Raw genomic sequence first — 17,722 nt, 5'->3', positions numbered from 1 at the left:
GTTGTCTAACCCAAATTTGAGAACCTTTGTATTGTGATATGATTTTGTCTAGAACTCCATGACTGTCTGTATTGTAGGTAGAAAGAGAACAGAGAAACTATGCTCAAAACAGCCATTCTTCTACATTCTCCAATTGTGTTAACTTCTTGTAAATGAAGTATTTCTGAACTCTGAAGTTTAACAAGTCATACATTTGCTGGGGAAACCCTGCAACCCCCTCAAGGACCCCGGACCCCACATTGAGAACCAGTGGTCAAAGCAAAGGCAAAGGTGATTCTGTTTTTTGTTATGTGTCACAATATCAGTGCGTACCTTCCTGCCACTTCCAGATAGTGACCGTGTGTTCTGGGTCCAGGCCCACAGACAGCAGGAGTTTCCCTGTGGCGCTGAAGCTTACAGAGCAAACCCCGCTGGAGTGGAAACAGCGCAGCACCGACAGCGTCTGCTTGGTCATGGCGTCCCACACATGGATAGACGGAGACGTGGCTGAGTGAGACAGAGGGCAAGGAGATGATGAGAATAAAATGTCTACGTCTAAATACCGAATACCATTTCAATTTCTTTCTTTCTTTCCAAATCCCAGCCAAAGCTGTGAATTATGTTATATTATATCACACACTGACACACAGACACTTCACATTCTTATTATAGGATTATATTATATTATATTATATTATATTAAATTAAATTAAATTAAATTAAATTAAATTATATTATATTATATTATATTATATTATGTTATGTTATATATTTGGTTTATTATATTTGTTTATAGAATTTTCTGTTACACATTAGAAGGGAAACACATTTCTATTGGCATCAAAGTTATAGAGGTTACACATATAGGTTATTTTCAATGTGATGTCTTTTTTTATCATATTTTTTAGATGATCATGTGATGGAATCTGAAACAAACTCCATAAATATTTTCAAACTTGATACCCCAACATTCATGAAGCCAAGCAAGTTTGTGTGAGGTGGAGACCTGTCCTAAACCAGACGACCACTAGATGGCACCATGCTAAAAGAATACCTTGGGTTGAACAACAGTCTATGGTTGAAACCTATTGCAGATTTTCTGTTAACATTAGAAGCCATGAAAGACAAATTTTTTCTGTTTGTAAAAATAAGATGTTTGTGCTTTGAAAACAATTGATTTCTTACCTGACATGTCACCAGTATCACCTGAAAAGCAGGATATTGAGAATGATTAATGCAGAAATCATTGATTTTATGTATCTTACTGAGCATAGGTTTCTACTATGTACAAAAAGCTGCAGGCTTCTTTCTACATTTCAGGTTATTTCAGTTTATTTAATTTCCATTTTACAGAAAAAAAAAAAAAAGTATTCTAAATATGTCAAATTGAATGTAACCATTTCTAATGGTAATAAAAATGGATTTTATTATCAAATACCCTCTTGTGGTAAACCATTACATTTGTAAAGTCCCTGTGACTAGTAAGGCAAACGGAATGCAGGCAATTCCACTACAATTCAGGCATGAGAGATTGTGATTATGCAGGTTAGTGGCTTTAGAGCACAGATAAGAGCGGGGGAGGGGGAAGGCTCCGTCATGTGCAGTAATCCGCCTGCCTGCACAGAGGACAGGGAGGAAACGAGGAGGCCGGTGACGCGTGAGGTCAACTTCTCACAAACATACCTACTTGGCCAGTTGCCACCACGTTGGGGAATTTGGGGTGTTGATTGATTGTTAGGCACAGAATGTCATCGCTATGTTCTACATAGAAACTTTGGCAGGCTGTAAGAAAAACACACACCCAGGCGCACACACCGCAAACATATGCACGCACGCGCGCACAAACACACACACACACACACACACACACACACACACACACACACACACACACACACACACACACACACACACACACACACACACACACACAGAAATTGAGATATATTTCATGTTAGCCATTCAGGGTAAGTCAGTGGTTGGGGACACTCTCTGTTTTCTGTCCTACTCACAGCTCGTCAGGTTGAGGACGATGCCGACTGAAGCCGTGTGGTAGATGATGTCCGCCCCCTCGTTCAGATAGTGCACGTTATTGCGGCAGTCATTGCCGCGGTAACCGAACACCAGGTCCAGCACCAGGTCCTGTGGGAGAGACCGGAAAGGAGCGTCAGAAGGTCAGGAAGGTCAACGCCATGATGGCTGCCTGGGATGTTTTGAGAGGCTGTCTGGACAGTATGAGCACACAGTAGCTTTAGCTGAAATAACTACATTAGAAAGCAGCATTTTGTGCTTCTGACAGCGAGAGACTGGTGATATGGAGTGCACCGTCTATCTAATCATTTCTTGTTGTGTTTTGGTAAAGATAATGTCCCTATTACCTCAATGGGCCTCTTCTTTTTCCCAACGTTGTTGGTCTGCAGCTTCTCTGGCTGTGGCAGCGCTCTGCTGACAGGAGGTCTGAAACACACAGCTGGGGTAAGACAGAGGAGTGCCATGGAGCTGCATACACCACCACCACCACTACCACTACTACCACTACTACTACTACTACTACTACTACTAATAAGAATAAAAATAACACTATTTTCTAATCTTATTTTTAATCTGACAATCTGACATTGGTTTAGTTTGAGTTTTTATTTATTTATTTGCACATATAAAAAAGAAGAAGAAAGGAAATAAGTGGATAAAAACAAGCTTAACAACCATTTGAACAAAGCATACAATATAAACAACACACTGAACACTGAATGGAACTCTGTCCATAGCATTAGAAGGGGACAGTCCATGAATTTCCACAGATGTACAGCCAACGCACAGATGCTCCAATTCACGTTTTATCTTAAAAGCCGAGCTAGCATTGAACATAGTTTTTCCATCATAGAAGGAATGAAAAGAGCTCAGATAAAATGAAGGCATAGATACAGGCAGATGATAAAATGACAAATTATTTTTTGTGTAAAATGTCAAGGCTGCTTCTATCAGGCAAATAGTGAGTCTGTATTATCAGCGAGGCAATGAAAAGAATTTGTTTGAATAAGATGACTGAGTGGGGAACATGTTTGAATAAGATGACTGAGTGGGAACATGCCCATAGAGAGCAAAACTGCAATATGAAAATGTAGAATTACCCAAGGCAACAAAGATGAACATTTTAAGGAAGAGCTGGGGGGGAAACATTTACGAGTCGAGGCAGGGACATGAAGGTGATGTGACGTGGGAAACACTATGTAGTGTTTGAGGCATGCCATATTCACATTTAACCTAAGGGGGAAACTCAAATCTCAAACCCATAACACAACAGGTGTCTTACCGTGACCCTCTTCATGGCAGCAATAACAAAGAAAAGCAAGTATTAGAAAAAGGTTTCTTACAGTGTTCGCTGCTGCCCCGCTGACAACACTTCAGCCACTGAGGACATGAAACATAGCAGTCAGCAACATGGTGTAACCATGACAACAACAGCCCATCTCTATGACAACCACTGCCCCGTAGATGCTGTGTGGATGCTTCCACCACAGTCAAAAAGCAATAAGCTAATTGATAAAGTCATAAACTGTTAATAAGTCATAAAGTGTGCGTGTCCGTGTACGTGCGTGTGTGTGAGTAGAATTTTGTCCGGCCACAGCTATGCCGTTTTACGTGTGATCGAGCTGAAACTTTCAGAGGGTGTAAAGAGCACCCGTCCGGATTTTTTAATTAGGTGATTGCCCTAATTACCTAATGATGGATGTTCCTGGCTGAGGCTATACAAGTTCATCAGTGATGATGTCATCAGTGATGTCATAGAGCGTATGCGTATGCGACGTGCAGTGGGCGAGCGAGGCCGCGCAGCGTGCAAGCCTAGGGATTGAGCGCGCAAGATTGCTCGTGTATAATAATAGAACACTTTGCACAAGTTTGTGATCTATTCTCATTCAGCTGAAGACATTCAGGTGTTGACAACAGGCACACACTCTTCTTCTTCTGTGGTGTTTTATGGCAGTTGGCATCCTTTATGTAGCATTACCGCCTGCTTCTGGATTTATCCATCCACTGTTTCCCTACATTCTGTCACCCTCGCCCCAAGCCCTCTTCTCCCTACTTCTACTCCCACCCTCCCCTCCTCGACTCAAGATACACACTCTTTCATCGAAAATAATGGCCATACATAGGCTGACCATGTGAGACATTCTCCGTATTATAGGATTTATACTACAGGTCAGTGGTTCTCAAACTTTCTTGGCTTTAGTACCCCCTTTCCCTGATTTCTTTTTTTTCCCAAAATGGTTTTATTTACAATTTGTTATCTTTACAATACATACAGACAAAACAACAACACCAACAACCACACCTCTGCTCCTCCAATTTGTACATAGGTAATCTTAAACCATATACATTTTTTTTTAATTAAACGTCATACAGGTAAAGAAAATAAATAAAAACAAGGTATCAAAAAGACATTCTAGCTTCAGGAACTACACTGCCATCACAAAACCTAGTTACTCTTGATCATCTGCTAAATTTAAATTACCAACATAACTAATGGATGGCATCCAAATATCTTCAAATATATGTTGTTTAGCTTTCAATATGTAAGTAATTTTTTCTAGTGGAAGGTTTGACAGCATCTGTCTTATCCATTGATTTGAGCTTGGTCTGTGAACCATTTTCCACAACAATGCAATACATTTTTTGGCATTGAGCAACCTGAGATCTATAAATTTCATTTCACTTTTACTATAACTGTGATTCTCTGGGTATAAACCTAGCAGAAAATGCTTGGCGTCCAAAAAAAACTGGTTTTGAAATAATCTCCTCGATCATACTTCTTACCTCTTCCCAAAATAGCTGAATTTTTCTACATTGCCAAATGCAATGAAAGAGAGTTCCCTTTCCCTGATTTCTGAATCGAAGTACCCCTTTACGTGACTACATTTTGCTTAGAAAACTGCAAGAGAAAACTGTATCAGATGATGCAATGAATGATACCACCTTTTGCACAATATACTGTAACATTACAAAATAAGAAATTGAGTGAAAGAGTTGCAATTAGTGCCTCCTGAGCAGATTCATTTTAACCTTTCATTTATTCCCATGATTTATTCCTACATTTTTCCATTTTCCCCTTTCTCTCAAGTACCCCCTGTAGTACCTCCACGTACCCCTAGGGGTACGCAAACCCCAGTTTGGGAACCACTGCATAGGTACTAGGTTTGTTTACAGTATCGCCACAATGAAAACAGTTTAAAACGATACCCTCTGTTTAAAATCAATAAACATAAACAAATAAGAGCTTACCTGACCACCCCTTGTCTTCAAGTGGTATTAAAGAAGGAAGCAGGATAATGACAGATGGACAGCCATTAAAGAGAGAAATAGAGCAGAGAAGGCAGGAAGTTATTTCAGAGGGAGAGAGAGACAGGACTGGAATTACATGCAGGAAAGGAAACACATGTTGAGTGAAGAAGTCAGAGTGAAGTGGTTTAGCCTCAGAAGTCTTCTTTTACTACGACTGGCTGACGCACCTCAGCTCCAGCCGAGCCTGTGGAAAGCCTCTGCACAGCTCCATCAACGCGTACCTTTCGTCCACAGAGGGCTCCTTCAGCTGCAGGTGGGGTTTGACGCCGGTCATGGGTCGCATGTTGGTGGATAAGGCCTTGATGGTGTAGTTGATCTCATTCTCCCTCGTCACATCGCTGTCATAACCTGACGCAGGACAGGAAAACAGAAAGAGACAGCTTTACCAATAGCCAGCTTTGTGCCACATAATACATGACAAGCTCAAAAGCAGCTGGCCTCTCACCTCCATCATCCTCGCTCTCGATGTCTGACTCCTCGCTGTCGCACTGCCGGATCTCCCGGTGCCCCTCGGCCTCGTGGGCCCAGATCATCAGGCACGTGTCTCCCCCGCCCACCGTCACCAAGAGGCTGTCATCATGGCTCCATCGCACATTGGTCACATGGGTGCTGTGGGCCACGTAGCGTTTGAACTTTGCATACTTTCCCTGGGGGAGGAGGACAGCATTTGTTTAACACTTGTGACATTAACAAAGAATTAGCATAACATTAGCATACATCTTCGAACGCCAACCTTGAGTCGCGAGATAATTCAAAGAGGATGAACCAGAGAATTATGCATTGTGTAAATAATGTGTGTGTCTTGCCTTGACAGGGTATCTGAAGAGCTTGACATAGCCCAGGTCGTCTCCTGTTGCTAGCACCTTTCTGTTTTTACTAAGGCAGGCAGCGGTCACCTCAGTCACCTCACTGATCACGGGCCAGATGCCTTCCACAGACGTTCCCAGGACGCACGTCCACGTGCTCCAGTCTATCTTCTCCACCTGCCCGGGGCGAGCGGGAGAAGAGCGTGACGAAGGGGTGGGTACGGTAGGGAGGTTGAATGCGTCATGATGAGAGGAGACAGGAGGGAGGGAGGGGGAGAGGACAAGAGCAGCTCCAGCGAGACATGACCCGGCATCAGCCTTAACAGCATCTATCATTTCTAACCCTAATTTCCTTAATGCTCCCCTCCACTGGTGTCTGAATGTCACCACTGTAAGGGACCCATAATTAGAAGCATAGTGGTGAAAAGTGGGCCGTGTTAATGCTTTGCTGCCCTTTCCCCGGCCGTCTCCCATCCCGGGGGGAGGGGGGAAATGTGGGCCAACAGCACCACAACCACAACCACAACGCAACCAGTGCCGTTGCCCCTGCTTACCTCTGTAGCCGGGATAGTCTGCCTCTTGCCGCGAGGAGCTTCGAAAAATAACTGCTCTTTAGCACCAGTGTTGACTTGGAGTAGTTTTCCTGTGAATGAAAGAGCCCAGTGGGCCAGGGTGTGTAATTGTTATTTCAGAGAGCCATATTGAATCCATAATCGCCCACTCTCTAAATTGATTCTGCGCTAGTCTGATGCATATACAGTATCACTTCTTGTAATTTGCAAGGATCCACTGAGGAGCAGCATAGCAACTGAGAGCGAATGTGTTTACCTCTCTTGTCCCAGTCCAGATGGGTAATATAGTTGAGGGAGCCTTTGCACACCCCGACCCGCTTGCTGCTCATCACATTGTAAATGTCCACAAAGCTGTCCCCCGACGCTACCGCGAGGTACTTCCCGGCACCTGAGCACAACAAAGCAGAGAGAGCAGTGTTGCACGATCAAACGATCAATTCCATACCAGCAATGTGAGCCGGGATCGGGATCAATATAATAATAATAATAATAATAATGATGATAATAATAATAATAATAATAATAATAATAATAATAATAATAATAATAATAATAATAATAATAATAATAATAATAATAATAAAAAAGCAACGAGGAACAGTATGTTTTGTAATGAGCAGAGATTGAAAATGAGTCTGGTTGCTATTATTTTATCCAAAACCAATTCTAGTGTACATAAGTAAATCGCTGTATACTGTACTACTCTAAGGTATGGGCTCTCAAGGCCTCATGGGTGTTGGGTGGAGAAATAAGATCCCTTGCATTGTCGATTAAGGTTAAGTGTCGTGGGCGAAAGAGAGTTTAGTTTCTTGCTCTCACTTTGTCCGCCCCCCACTGTTTCTCATCCCTCTCTCGCCACCTCTCTGTCTGGCCTTATTACAGAGAGCCATTCATTTGGGTCAGGCCTGCAGCAAAATGTCTCCCCTACTCACAACGGGAGGGAGATGTGTACACCTGAAACTCCACTTCGGCACAGCACCCTACATAAACTCAGATCAGTTGAAGGGCATTGTTTTAGAAGCCTAGTTTCTCCTCGCTCGGCTAGGATTTGAGGAGGGTTTTGGACTAGCAAGGAGATGGGGAGGCGAATCGCAGACCTGGAGAGAATCTGATATCGGAGATGATGTCCTTGCGGTGGTGGAAGGAGACCAGGTCCTCCAAGGTGTCTGCATTCACAATGAGGAAGCTGCCGTCGTTCAAGCCCACCGCCAGGGCCTTGCCGTCCGGGGAGAAGCAGCAGCAACGGCCCCCTGTGGAGGGAGAAGTGTCTGCTCAGCCGGGGGACCAACGCACTTCCAATCAGGACGACTGTGCAAGAGATAGAGAGCAATAAGAAAGGCTTCTCTCCCAGTTGGAATGGTGACTCACCTTTCCTGAGCTTGCGTACAGCTAGCATACAGTGGCTGGGGGAAAGGTCCCATATGCGCAGGGTTTTGTCATCGCTGACGGTGGCACAGAGCGGGAGATGGGGATGAGTGGCCAGGCCCCACACTTCACCCTCCATGTGACCCTGCAAGCACACACACAACAGCAGCAACATTTCATTCAGGGTTGGTCCATTCACTATTAGTCAATACAGGTCAAACAAGGCCATTCATTATTTTTTAAGGCCAACAAATATAGCATAATAAAGGATAAGCCCAAACATAAAACATCATGTTGAATGGACATAACTCCCCACTCTCCTCTATCCCAATGTATGGGCATATCTGCTATGTACCAATGGAGATACTTACATTATAGCCTTTTACCTAGCATATCATACAAATCTGTAAAACGGATGAGTGCGGAGAACTCTTGGCTCTTGGCTCCCACTAATTGACTCCATCCATAAGAATTTGCTCATATATTTTAAAGCATTTCAAAAGGGCAATCAATAACATTAGCTCTGTCCGTCTACAATCGGGGGGAGCCTGGGGGGAAATTGCAGGACCACTTAACTAAATTAACAATCTACCACTGAGCAGCAGTAATTCATCGCCATTTGCAGCCATCTCCATGGTGATTCTGCAGAGTGGCGTAAGAAAGAGGGGAGTGGTGCTACAGTATAATGACACACTCCGCTCACAGTGAGGCAGTCTGAAGCCTCACTCCACCTAAGCATGCTGCACAAAGCTGACTTTCCCCCTGACGTAGTGAAGCACAGGTGGCATTTGATGTACTGTATGTTCCTCTATTTGTGACAAGTATTTGGCTTAATTTAATGCTCAATGTGCTGAGAGTGTGGCGTGCTCACCTGGACCAGCAGAGTGATGGGGCCGCTTTTGTCCACCTCCAAGATCTCGCCATTCTTGGTCCCCACTAGGATATGGCCGTGGCCCAGCGATATGGCACGAATAGAGGGGTTGTCCTCCAAGAGCAACCCTGCAGAGTCAGTGAGTTATAGCACCAAGTCAGACCTTCACTTGAACCAGGACACAGGAGGCAATCTTCATTACAGCTAAAAGCACTGAATGTTTTTCATGGATTTGCATGGGAAGATTTGATCGGCTCTCTGGAGCTACGGGATTAGAATATTGAATCTGGGACAGCAGGTGAGCGAAGGGTGACCTTTTACCTTTGGAGCCTGGAGCTAGGACCGCTCTCTTGATGGCGTAGGTCTTGAGGCATCTCTCAAACGTGTCGTCCCACAGAGCAACTATACCATCCTTACCTCCAGTCACAAATCCCTACAAGGTCAGACAACGTGATGAAATGCTTAAATCTGACATCAACATCTGACAGAGCAAATTTCATCCTACACACCCCTCACTATACTGTAGAGGAGGTAGCTAGATAAAAAGTGAGACAGAAAAATGCATTGCAGATAGGAATGGGCAATAATTCAATATTATCGTTTATCATCTTCCAATGTGTAATAACTAAATTGCTCTCAGATAATAGGCACTCTCTCCACTTAGGAAAGACAGAGTCTATTCTCTTTGGGACTAAGGTAAAATTGGGTAGATTACCTGGCTTTAATGTCAAGGTTGGAGACACAGTAGTATCAAAAACTGTTACTTATCTAGGCTGTGGGTTGGACCAGTCTCTCACCGGGGAGATGATGGGCTTAAAAGTCATAGCAAAAGTAAACCAAAAAATCTAATTTCTTGCCAGAAAGTCAAATCTTTTGGACAGAAAAACCCTGAAAATGCTGTGGTTTTAGTGCAACTCCACTATGACTACGCTTGTACGGCGTGGTATACCAGTCCCCTCCAAGTACATCAAAACTAACGTCACCCTGTTTTAAGAAACTGCCACTGCCAACTGTTTTAAAATAGCAGTGAAGGGATGGCTGCTGAGCTGCTGACAGCCAGGTCAGTGTGTATTGTCTGCATTGTTTGTAGGTTACTGTTCATTGTGTATGTATTGTTGATGCTTTTCTGTGTCTTGGATGGCTCGTGCTCTGCCGACCATTGACTTTTTTTACAAACGAGGACCACAATGCAGTGTTTCCCATACATAAAGGAATTTGTGGCGGGCCGCCACAATAATATTTGGACCGCCACAATAAGATGTTGACCAAAAAAAAAAAAAAAAAAAAAAAAAAAAAAATTTACAGTGCACCTGAACGCAACATGCAAGATATCCGCTGAATAAGTGTCCAATAAATGTTCATGTCATTCTGGCCAATACTTCTGTTATAGCATTTCAGTCTGGAATATGGAATATCTTTCAATAATCTATGATTTAGCTGCTAAATTGTCAAATACCGCCATCTGCTCGCTACCCAGGCACTTATGTATGTACTTAACCCAACTAACTTAACCTAACTAACTATCCGGTGTGCACAACACTGTCAGCCTAATCTCCGGCTGACACCCCAAAAACCTACAATCCGCTACAGAAAAATGTATATTGTTTGTTTATTAACTGGCCCCTCGCCTTCTATCATTTCACGAAAGTGGCAAAGCAAGTTGAGTATCCCTGACCTATAGGGAGAAATTTTGTTTGTCATTGTAAACCCACAGCACAGTAATGATGACATGTTCTTCATAGATCTAGCCTTTTAATTTTGCTCTTAAGCTTTCTCAAAGTACACCAAATTCATGCATTTTACTTTAAAATGTTTTAAAAAATCGCGCGGGGGGGGCATGCCCCCGCACCCCCCTAGGGGGTCTGCGGTCCCCCACCACAAATTCTCAAAATCCTGTGGGAAACACTGCAATGGAAACAAGTCCTGGACTTTATTGTGTTTAATTCCTCGTCGACAATTTGAATACTGGTGTATGGTTTTATCTGTGCATTGTGTGTTATTAATATCTGTCTTAATAAATTCATTCATTCATCATTTATCATCTTCTAATAAAATCATACCATGATGAAATAATGATACAGAGCTATCATGGTACACAATATCTGGTGTCTAACTTAATGATAAAAAAGCAAATACTGATTAGAATTTAACCAAATTATCTGAAATAAATTGGGGAATCTCATTTGATTTTTTAAATTGTACTAGTATGTATCACCATCTACTTTAATGAATAGGATGAACATCGATTTAATTATTGAACATTGATTTTGCAGATATTGTTACATATCCCTGTACCTTTTCTAGTGCGTGTACACTGAAAACAGGCCCGTCGTGGGCCTTGACCGTCTTCATCAGGAACATGTCTCTCCAGATACAAATGTCTCCTGTGCACGTGCCTGAAAACACCATCTCCTCCGTCCAGCCGTACACGGCGCACATCATAGTCTCTGTCTTCCCCATGCTCCCTTTGCGCCCAATCAGACCACCACCTGAGACAAAATGGAAAATCCACTTATCCTAAATGATGTCACAACTAAGCCAGGTTTGTTCCCTAATAAAGTATTTATTTTTCAATGCAACATGCACACGGGTCTCACCAGCTTTATGCCAGAACTTCATATGTTTCACTCCGGCTGTGATGAGCTTGTCAGGCATGTAGGGATTTATTTTTACAACAAATATCTTGTCCTTGCTTCCCCTGAAAATCAATTAGCATAATCACAAAAAAAGAATCCATGAAAAAGTCATACATTTGACATGTAAAGAGAAAGACAAGCAGTTTGCCTGACATTAAAACCAGATGGGAGAGTGCCTGCAGCCCCTTGTATCTGTCCCTCTGTTTGTCTTGCTGACTGCTTTACACAATATGCACAATAAGGAACACTGGCTGTTCTCTGCCCGATGCGATGGAGCATACCTGACACTCCAGGTTCTCTAATCGTTGCCCTTTGTGCTGCTGCCTCACTGGGCCTCACTAATGGCTCATTTCCACCGCAGGTAGTAGCGCGATCCCGCTCCGCTCGACTCGATAAATTGTCTCATCCCACCGGTTTAAACTGTTCCAGCCCGGGTTGTATTGGGGTCGAGTCGTGCTACTTTTCGTACCTGCTTCGTCGAGGTTCTATTCTATGAACCCGGGTTCATACGGTGACGTGAAAACATTGTAGACGACTGATTGGCTAGGCAGAATCGTGTTTACTCTATCTACTGACTGTCAATGCGCTGCATACCAGTTTAGTGGGCTTACATTCTCTTCTGTTATGTTATTTCCATCAGTCTTTGTGTTGCTGCCTTCGCCTCTGGTGAAATAAAGTCGTGGCGGTGGTTTCAATTGTTTTCAGAGTGAAAAAAGTCCGCTGCTCAGCAAGCTCCTGTAGTTAGTTGAGCGGCAGCGCTCCGCTAAGCTGCAGCGGGTGTTTGGTGAAGCCGCGGTCTTGCCTGAGAGGCCGCGGGGTACAGGGCAGGCTTCACTCTGTTGCGCCTCTTCCGTCCGCGCGCAGCGCAGCGCATGCCTGAGTTTGACTAACTACAAAGTGATATCCATTCCCCTGGCCGATTGTCACATTCGCCCATGTACACTGTAGGTCATTTAGAGGCACCAGTATTTCATAAACAGTTTAAAAGTTCTGTGGATGGATTTAATTGTAACGTTATGTTATAGCTTACTTCGGCTATAAGCGAAGGACAGATATGCGGGGGCGGGGGTGGGTGGGGGCAGATGATCCGCGGTGGAAGCAAAACGTCCATCGAGCCGAAACGATTAGAGCCGAGTGGGGACGAGCTGTGCAGGGCTGTTAAATGTGGTGGAATTGAGCCATTAGCTACAGCAACACTATACCCCCCCTCCCCCATCTCTCTCTCTGACTCACCCTTTCCCTGCCCTCCATCCCCTCCCTCACCCGTCCCCTCCCTTCCTTCACCCTCGCTCGTACACACACACACACACACACACACACACACACACACACACACACACACACACACACACACACACACACACACACACACACACACACACACACACACACACACACACACACACACACACACACACACTTCTCCTCTCCCAGCTGAGGACTAGGCAGTGCGGTGTACAAGGCAAGCTCTGTCAGGTCCCATTCCCCTCTGCCCGCTAGAGTTGTCACGATACTAGAATTTATACCCGGGAAAATATCGATATGCAATACCATTTTTGATACCATCGGGTATCTTTAGTATCAATACTTATCGAAGTATCGATACTTTTGACAACCGTACTGCCCGCCTCACTGCTCTGCCTGCCAGGGTCTGCAACGCTCCAAGCTGTCCCCAAGCTGCGATGGAAGCCGGGCACGCAACAGCACACAGGAGACTAGCCTGCATTCACTGCTCCAACTAGCCAGCAGCCAGGAGGCATTTCAATGGAGTAGATACTAAATATGAACATGAACAGTGGGCCGAGGAAGAAAGCCAGATATTGGGAGGTCTGCAGGTTTTCCAGACAGAATGCTTCTTTTGGTTTCTAGGTTACATGACTTTACCTCGCATGAAATAAAAAATATGCCATTATGTTCCTCACAAACAAATGCTTATCATGCAATGCAGCAATATAAGTCTGGTAAGGTAATCCACTTGCATCTAGTGTGCAAGTCTGGTGTGCTCCATATCTGGTCACACATATCATTTACATCATGTATCAAACAGCTCAAGCTCACCAGTAATTCTCATTTATTATGGATCTACAGCTGGAGCCCTGGGGCAAACCATTCAAACCTTGGCAAGGTTAAGTGTTCTCTGCTCAGAGAGGTAATCTGCAAGGTTATTAGCCCCCCCCCCTCTCTCCTCTCCTCCATCAATCACAATGAAGACCCCAACCATGCAGTGGGTTCAATTTGGCCGCTCATCTATAAATGTCCATCTTTAAAGTGGAGGTGCTCAAACCATCTTTAGAATTAATGGCAGGGTTTGTCAAAGCTCGTGCTCTTGTTATTGTGCCTCCCCACCTGATGTGGCAGCAGCTGCTGCTGGCTGATCCACAGCCACCTAAAGGCTGTAAGAGCTGTACTAACCGTATGGCTGAGAGCTTCTCCCCCTTCCTCCAGTCCCACAGCACAATGGTGTGATTGTCATCCAGGCCCACCGAGGCCAGCCGTTTGCCATCCGCTGTGGAGGGAAACCCAAAATTGGCACAGTTTAATAAAGTACTGAGAAAGCCGACTCCTGATTCGTTTAATAAAGTACTGAGAAAGCCGACTCCTGATTCGTTTAATAAAATACTGAGAAAGCCGACTCCTGATTTGCTTCAGTGCACTTCCGCCCTTGTTAGCAACATTAAAGCAGTGTGGTGGCTTTGATCTGCGGCAGGCAGTTCACTGATATCGACACAGGGATAACTGCTTTGCCTCTGTTTGAGCCCAATTAAAGGAAGCCAGATGAATGGCTCCACCTTGATGCTGTCAGACTGCCACCACAAAAAGACAGTCGAAACACACCACAGAAAGACAGTAGAAACAGGATTTTCATTGTTGCTTGTTAAATTGGCTGCCTGTGAACTTCCCCATATCCTTTGAGGGGAGAGAAGTCTTTTTCCCGAGCTCTGACTGAAAGATCTCAGGGAGCAATTGTAAATATATTCATAAACATGTTCTGTTGAAATGGATCGTAGAAAACAGCGTCGGGTGTTACCTGAGAAGTCCAGCGCACACACTCCGAGCTGGTGGAAACCTTTCAACACCGACATGGGTTTCAGCATCTCTGTGTCCCATATGTGGATGGAGGAATCTCGGCCAACCTGGACAGAAAACAAAACATTCGAAGTCGTAACACAATCTGTCAAATTAAATCCATTTCCACTTTACAACAGACACTTGAACCCTATAAACACACATTGGCAATGACTCTCCAGTTCACGGAGGGCCTCCTTGAACTCTATCCTCAGACCTGGGGGGCCAAGAGCCACTAAAACTAGCCACTCAATATTTCATGCTGGCAGGTACCTGGCCTGTTGCTACAAAGTCCTTGAGGGGGTGGATCGCCAGGCAGAGGATGTCGTCATCGTGGCCCATGTAGAAACGCTGGGTGTTCTGCTGTCGGTTGTACACAATCCCGACCGCAGCTACATGGTAGACTATCTCTCCTGTCTGGGTGTAGAACAAGTTGCTCCTGCAGTCGTAGCCTCTGTAGCTGCAAGAAGAAGAAGAAGTGGATGATGTTGGAAAAGAAAATACGAGAACAATATGAAGAGCTTCATTCAAAAGTGCTGTATCTCCATCTTGGAAGATCAGTCAGTATTTCCAAAACACTCATGATTCTATCCTCAAATGGTGTTAAGATGACTTGTGGTCAATCTCTCATATGAAATTCTGTGTTTGGAGTTGGTTTAGACTAGAGACATTAATATTCACTGTGCTACTTGACTCACCCGTGAATGAAGTGCAGCTTCACCCCGCTCCCCGGTGCTCTCTCTCTCTTCTTCATGCCCAGCGCTCGGTGTTTCTCTTTGCACTGCTCTTTGAGCTGAGGTAGATCTTCTTTATAAACCTGAGCATGTGGAGACAACCATGCTCTGTAACACAAATCGCAACCATGCCAATTCAAAGTGAAATATGATTTGAGAGGGGAAGATCTTTGATTTGATTAAAATACTGGCTCCATAGAAATGCACTTTAAATTACTGGCTTCATGGCAATGCACTTTACATTTATTTTATAGCCTTTAAGTGATACATTGCCCTGCTGCTATTTGTTTTATCTTGAGTTCCTTTAATGTAACCGCTCTCCACTGTTTTATTTTTCTTTTAAATTGTTTTAAGTGTTTTATGTTTTTTATGCCTCGTCTTACTATGTTTTATGTGAGGACCACAATGGAAATAAGCCCTCAGACTTTTTTTGTGTTTTTATCCTCGGTGATTGATATATTGTCTGTTCTTTCATTACTATATGTACTGTTGTGTTATTTTATTTTATCACCAAATAAATTCATTCATTCATTCATTCATCACAGACCTGTCGTCTATACGTGAGCTGCGTCTCCTGCTCAATTTCTGAGTCCATCTCAGGTACGTCTGACTGGTCAGAGTCTGACTCTTCACTGTTGGAGTCTGCTAAGGTCTCTGCAGATGAAAAGAAGGTTGCATCAGACCTCACCTGTAAAATCAGACGCTGCCCCTACATCAGACACAAATAGCCCATCCAGGACAGAAAACAATGCATCATGTTTCAGTTACAGCCAAGGTGGATCATATAATAATCATTTGACATCTTCTATTTATCAGTGCAGCAGAGCTTCATAGTGACATTACTCAAGACAAATTCAAAAAAATGCTGATGCAGCGAAACGGAGCAGTGCCAAGACGAGGCAATAAGCAGCGCTGGCAGCCGGGGGGCTGCTGCTCACAAGATCCATTAGGAAAATGAAAAGGAAAGGCAGTTAATTCTGTATGTGCTTTGATTTCACAAAGCACTCTGTCTCCGCTTGGAGACACAGCTTGGAAATGACAATGCAATTATGCTTTGCAAGCTTCAGTCACTTTTATTGGATTTGTCTTAATTAATGTGATTGCCTTTCATTTGGAGAGTACTACAGAAAAGATGGGTTGAAGAAACTGTATGGGAGGGGAACAATGTTCATTGCTCTCCCATGCTTTGGCACATCAAATTCATAATGAGGCTATTATGTGCAGCGTGGGGGGGCAAATTATGTAACTGCAAGTAATCATTAATCATACAAACCTTAATGAGTAACTAAGCAATTGAACACATTACTTTGTACAAATTGGGTGACATTATTGCAGTAACTTTGTCAACTAATGTGAATGTAGGCCTACTTTCAGAATTGCACTCCAACAAGAATGTTAAAAAGTAATATATAAGATGATATCAAATAACTGTGATGTTAACCCACTTTACTTTTTTTTCCTGAACATGATTTAGTAATTAACTGAGTGGATTTTTTTGTCGAATGGGGCCCACACTTTACTTGATTTGATGACCAACATGTTGGTAGGAGCCATTTGAGAAGCCAATGTGTTTGTGAAAGTGCATCAGTAATAATATAATGCAACTCACTGGTCTATACACAAAGCAACATTGTATTACTTTAATATTCAAGTATTCCTTTGATTGGAAGGTCAAATGTAATGCCTACGTTTTTTAGGAAGTATTCTGGTTAAAATATATTATTGAATGAGAATGGATGGCAGCTTACCTTGTGGCGCTATATGCAGCGCTTCTTTAGACTTTCTCTCTGGAACAAACTTCCATTGGAAAACCGAGTGGTCAGCGCCACCAATAGTTATGACCCACTGGTAGTCATGTGACCATCTAACATTTGTTATGTGGGCTGAATGACCTAAATACTTTTTAAATTTTGCACCTGAAATGAAGAGGAATCGTATCAACAACACTGTGCACACAAATAGAGAAAAACGTGTTCGCAAACCACTTTCAATATTGAACGATATGGCCTTCCTCACCTTTTTTAACACATGGATATCGTAAAAGCTTTACTAATCCATAGTCGTCGGCTGTTACTAAGACTTGATTATTAAAGTTGGCATCTACAGAGTTGATGTCGTTGATCTCAGAGTACTTGGGCCATATTCCGTTCACCTCTGCACCCAACACACATGTCCAGGAAGACCACTGCACCAGCTTCAGCTCCTCCCTGTTGCTAATCTCCTTGCCACCTCAACACAAGATAGACACATTTTATCTCACACAGCAGCAATGTGCCAATATGACAACCAAGCAACAATGATGTTTTTGACATTGGCTGATTGTTTTTTTTCATGTTACAGAGAATATAGCTAG

At 43.5% G+C, this 17,722-nt stretch overlaps 1 protein-coding gene across 2 annotated transcripts in view; it reads right to left on the bottom strand.

The window, feature by feature from the left end:
* eml5 (EMAP like 5) overlaps positions 1-17,722 on the bottom strand; it is a gene marked incomplete at both ends in the record, with an annotated part of 55,093 nt that overhangs the window by 5,433 nt on the left and 31,938 nt on the right. Inside the window, 23 exons of one of the 2 annotated variants that reach the window (XM_083632401.1) lie at positions 313-486; positions 1,165-1,185; positions 1,663-1,761; positions 1,992-2,121; positions 2,358-2,436; positions 5,523-5,667; positions 5,765-5,966; positions 6,126-6,302; positions 6,680-6,768; positions 6,954-7,085; positions 7,795-7,947; positions 8,066-8,207; positions 8,934-9,061; positions 9,255-9,366; positions 11,229-11,422; positions 11,531-11,631; positions 13,982-14,075; positions 14,598-14,703; positions 14,909-15,095; positions 15,334-15,452; positions 15,917-16,023; positions 17,118-17,285; positions 17,386-17,598. In XM_083632401.1, coding sequence (XP_083488527.1) covers positions 313-486; positions 1,165-1,185; positions 1,663-1,761; positions 1,992-2,121; positions 2,358-2,436; positions 5,523-5,667; positions 5,765-5,966; positions 6,126-6,302; positions 6,680-6,768; positions 6,954-7,085; positions 7,795-7,947; positions 8,066-8,207; positions 8,934-9,061; positions 9,255-9,366; positions 11,229-11,422; positions 11,531-11,631; positions 13,982-14,075; positions 14,598-14,703; positions 14,909-15,095; positions 15,334-15,452; positions 15,917-16,023; positions 17,118-17,285; positions 17,386-17,598 — 3,072 coding nt within the window. The remainder of the gene's footprint in view (positions 1-312; positions 487-1,164; positions 1,186-1,662; positions 1,762-1,991; positions 2,122-2,357; positions 2,437-5,522; positions 5,668-5,764; positions 5,967-6,125; positions 6,303-6,679; positions 6,769-6,953; positions 7,086-7,794; positions 7,948-8,065; positions 8,208-8,933; positions 9,062-9,254; positions 9,367-11,228; positions 11,423-11,530; positions 11,632-13,981; positions 14,076-14,597; positions 14,704-14,908; positions 15,096-15,333; positions 15,453-15,916; positions 16,024-17,117; positions 17,286-17,385; positions 17,599-17,722) is intronic. The other variant, XM_083632402.1, reaches the window with a different exon arrangement.

This window comes from Poromitra crassiceps, assembly GCF_964638095.1.
Source record: "Poromitra crassiceps genome assembly, chromosome: 3".
Lineage (NCBI taxonomy): Eukaryota > Metazoa > Chordata > Actinopteri > Beryciformes > Melamphaidae > Poromitra > Poromitra crassiceps.
This window is presented reverse-complemented; position numbering and strand designations above follow the sequence as displayed.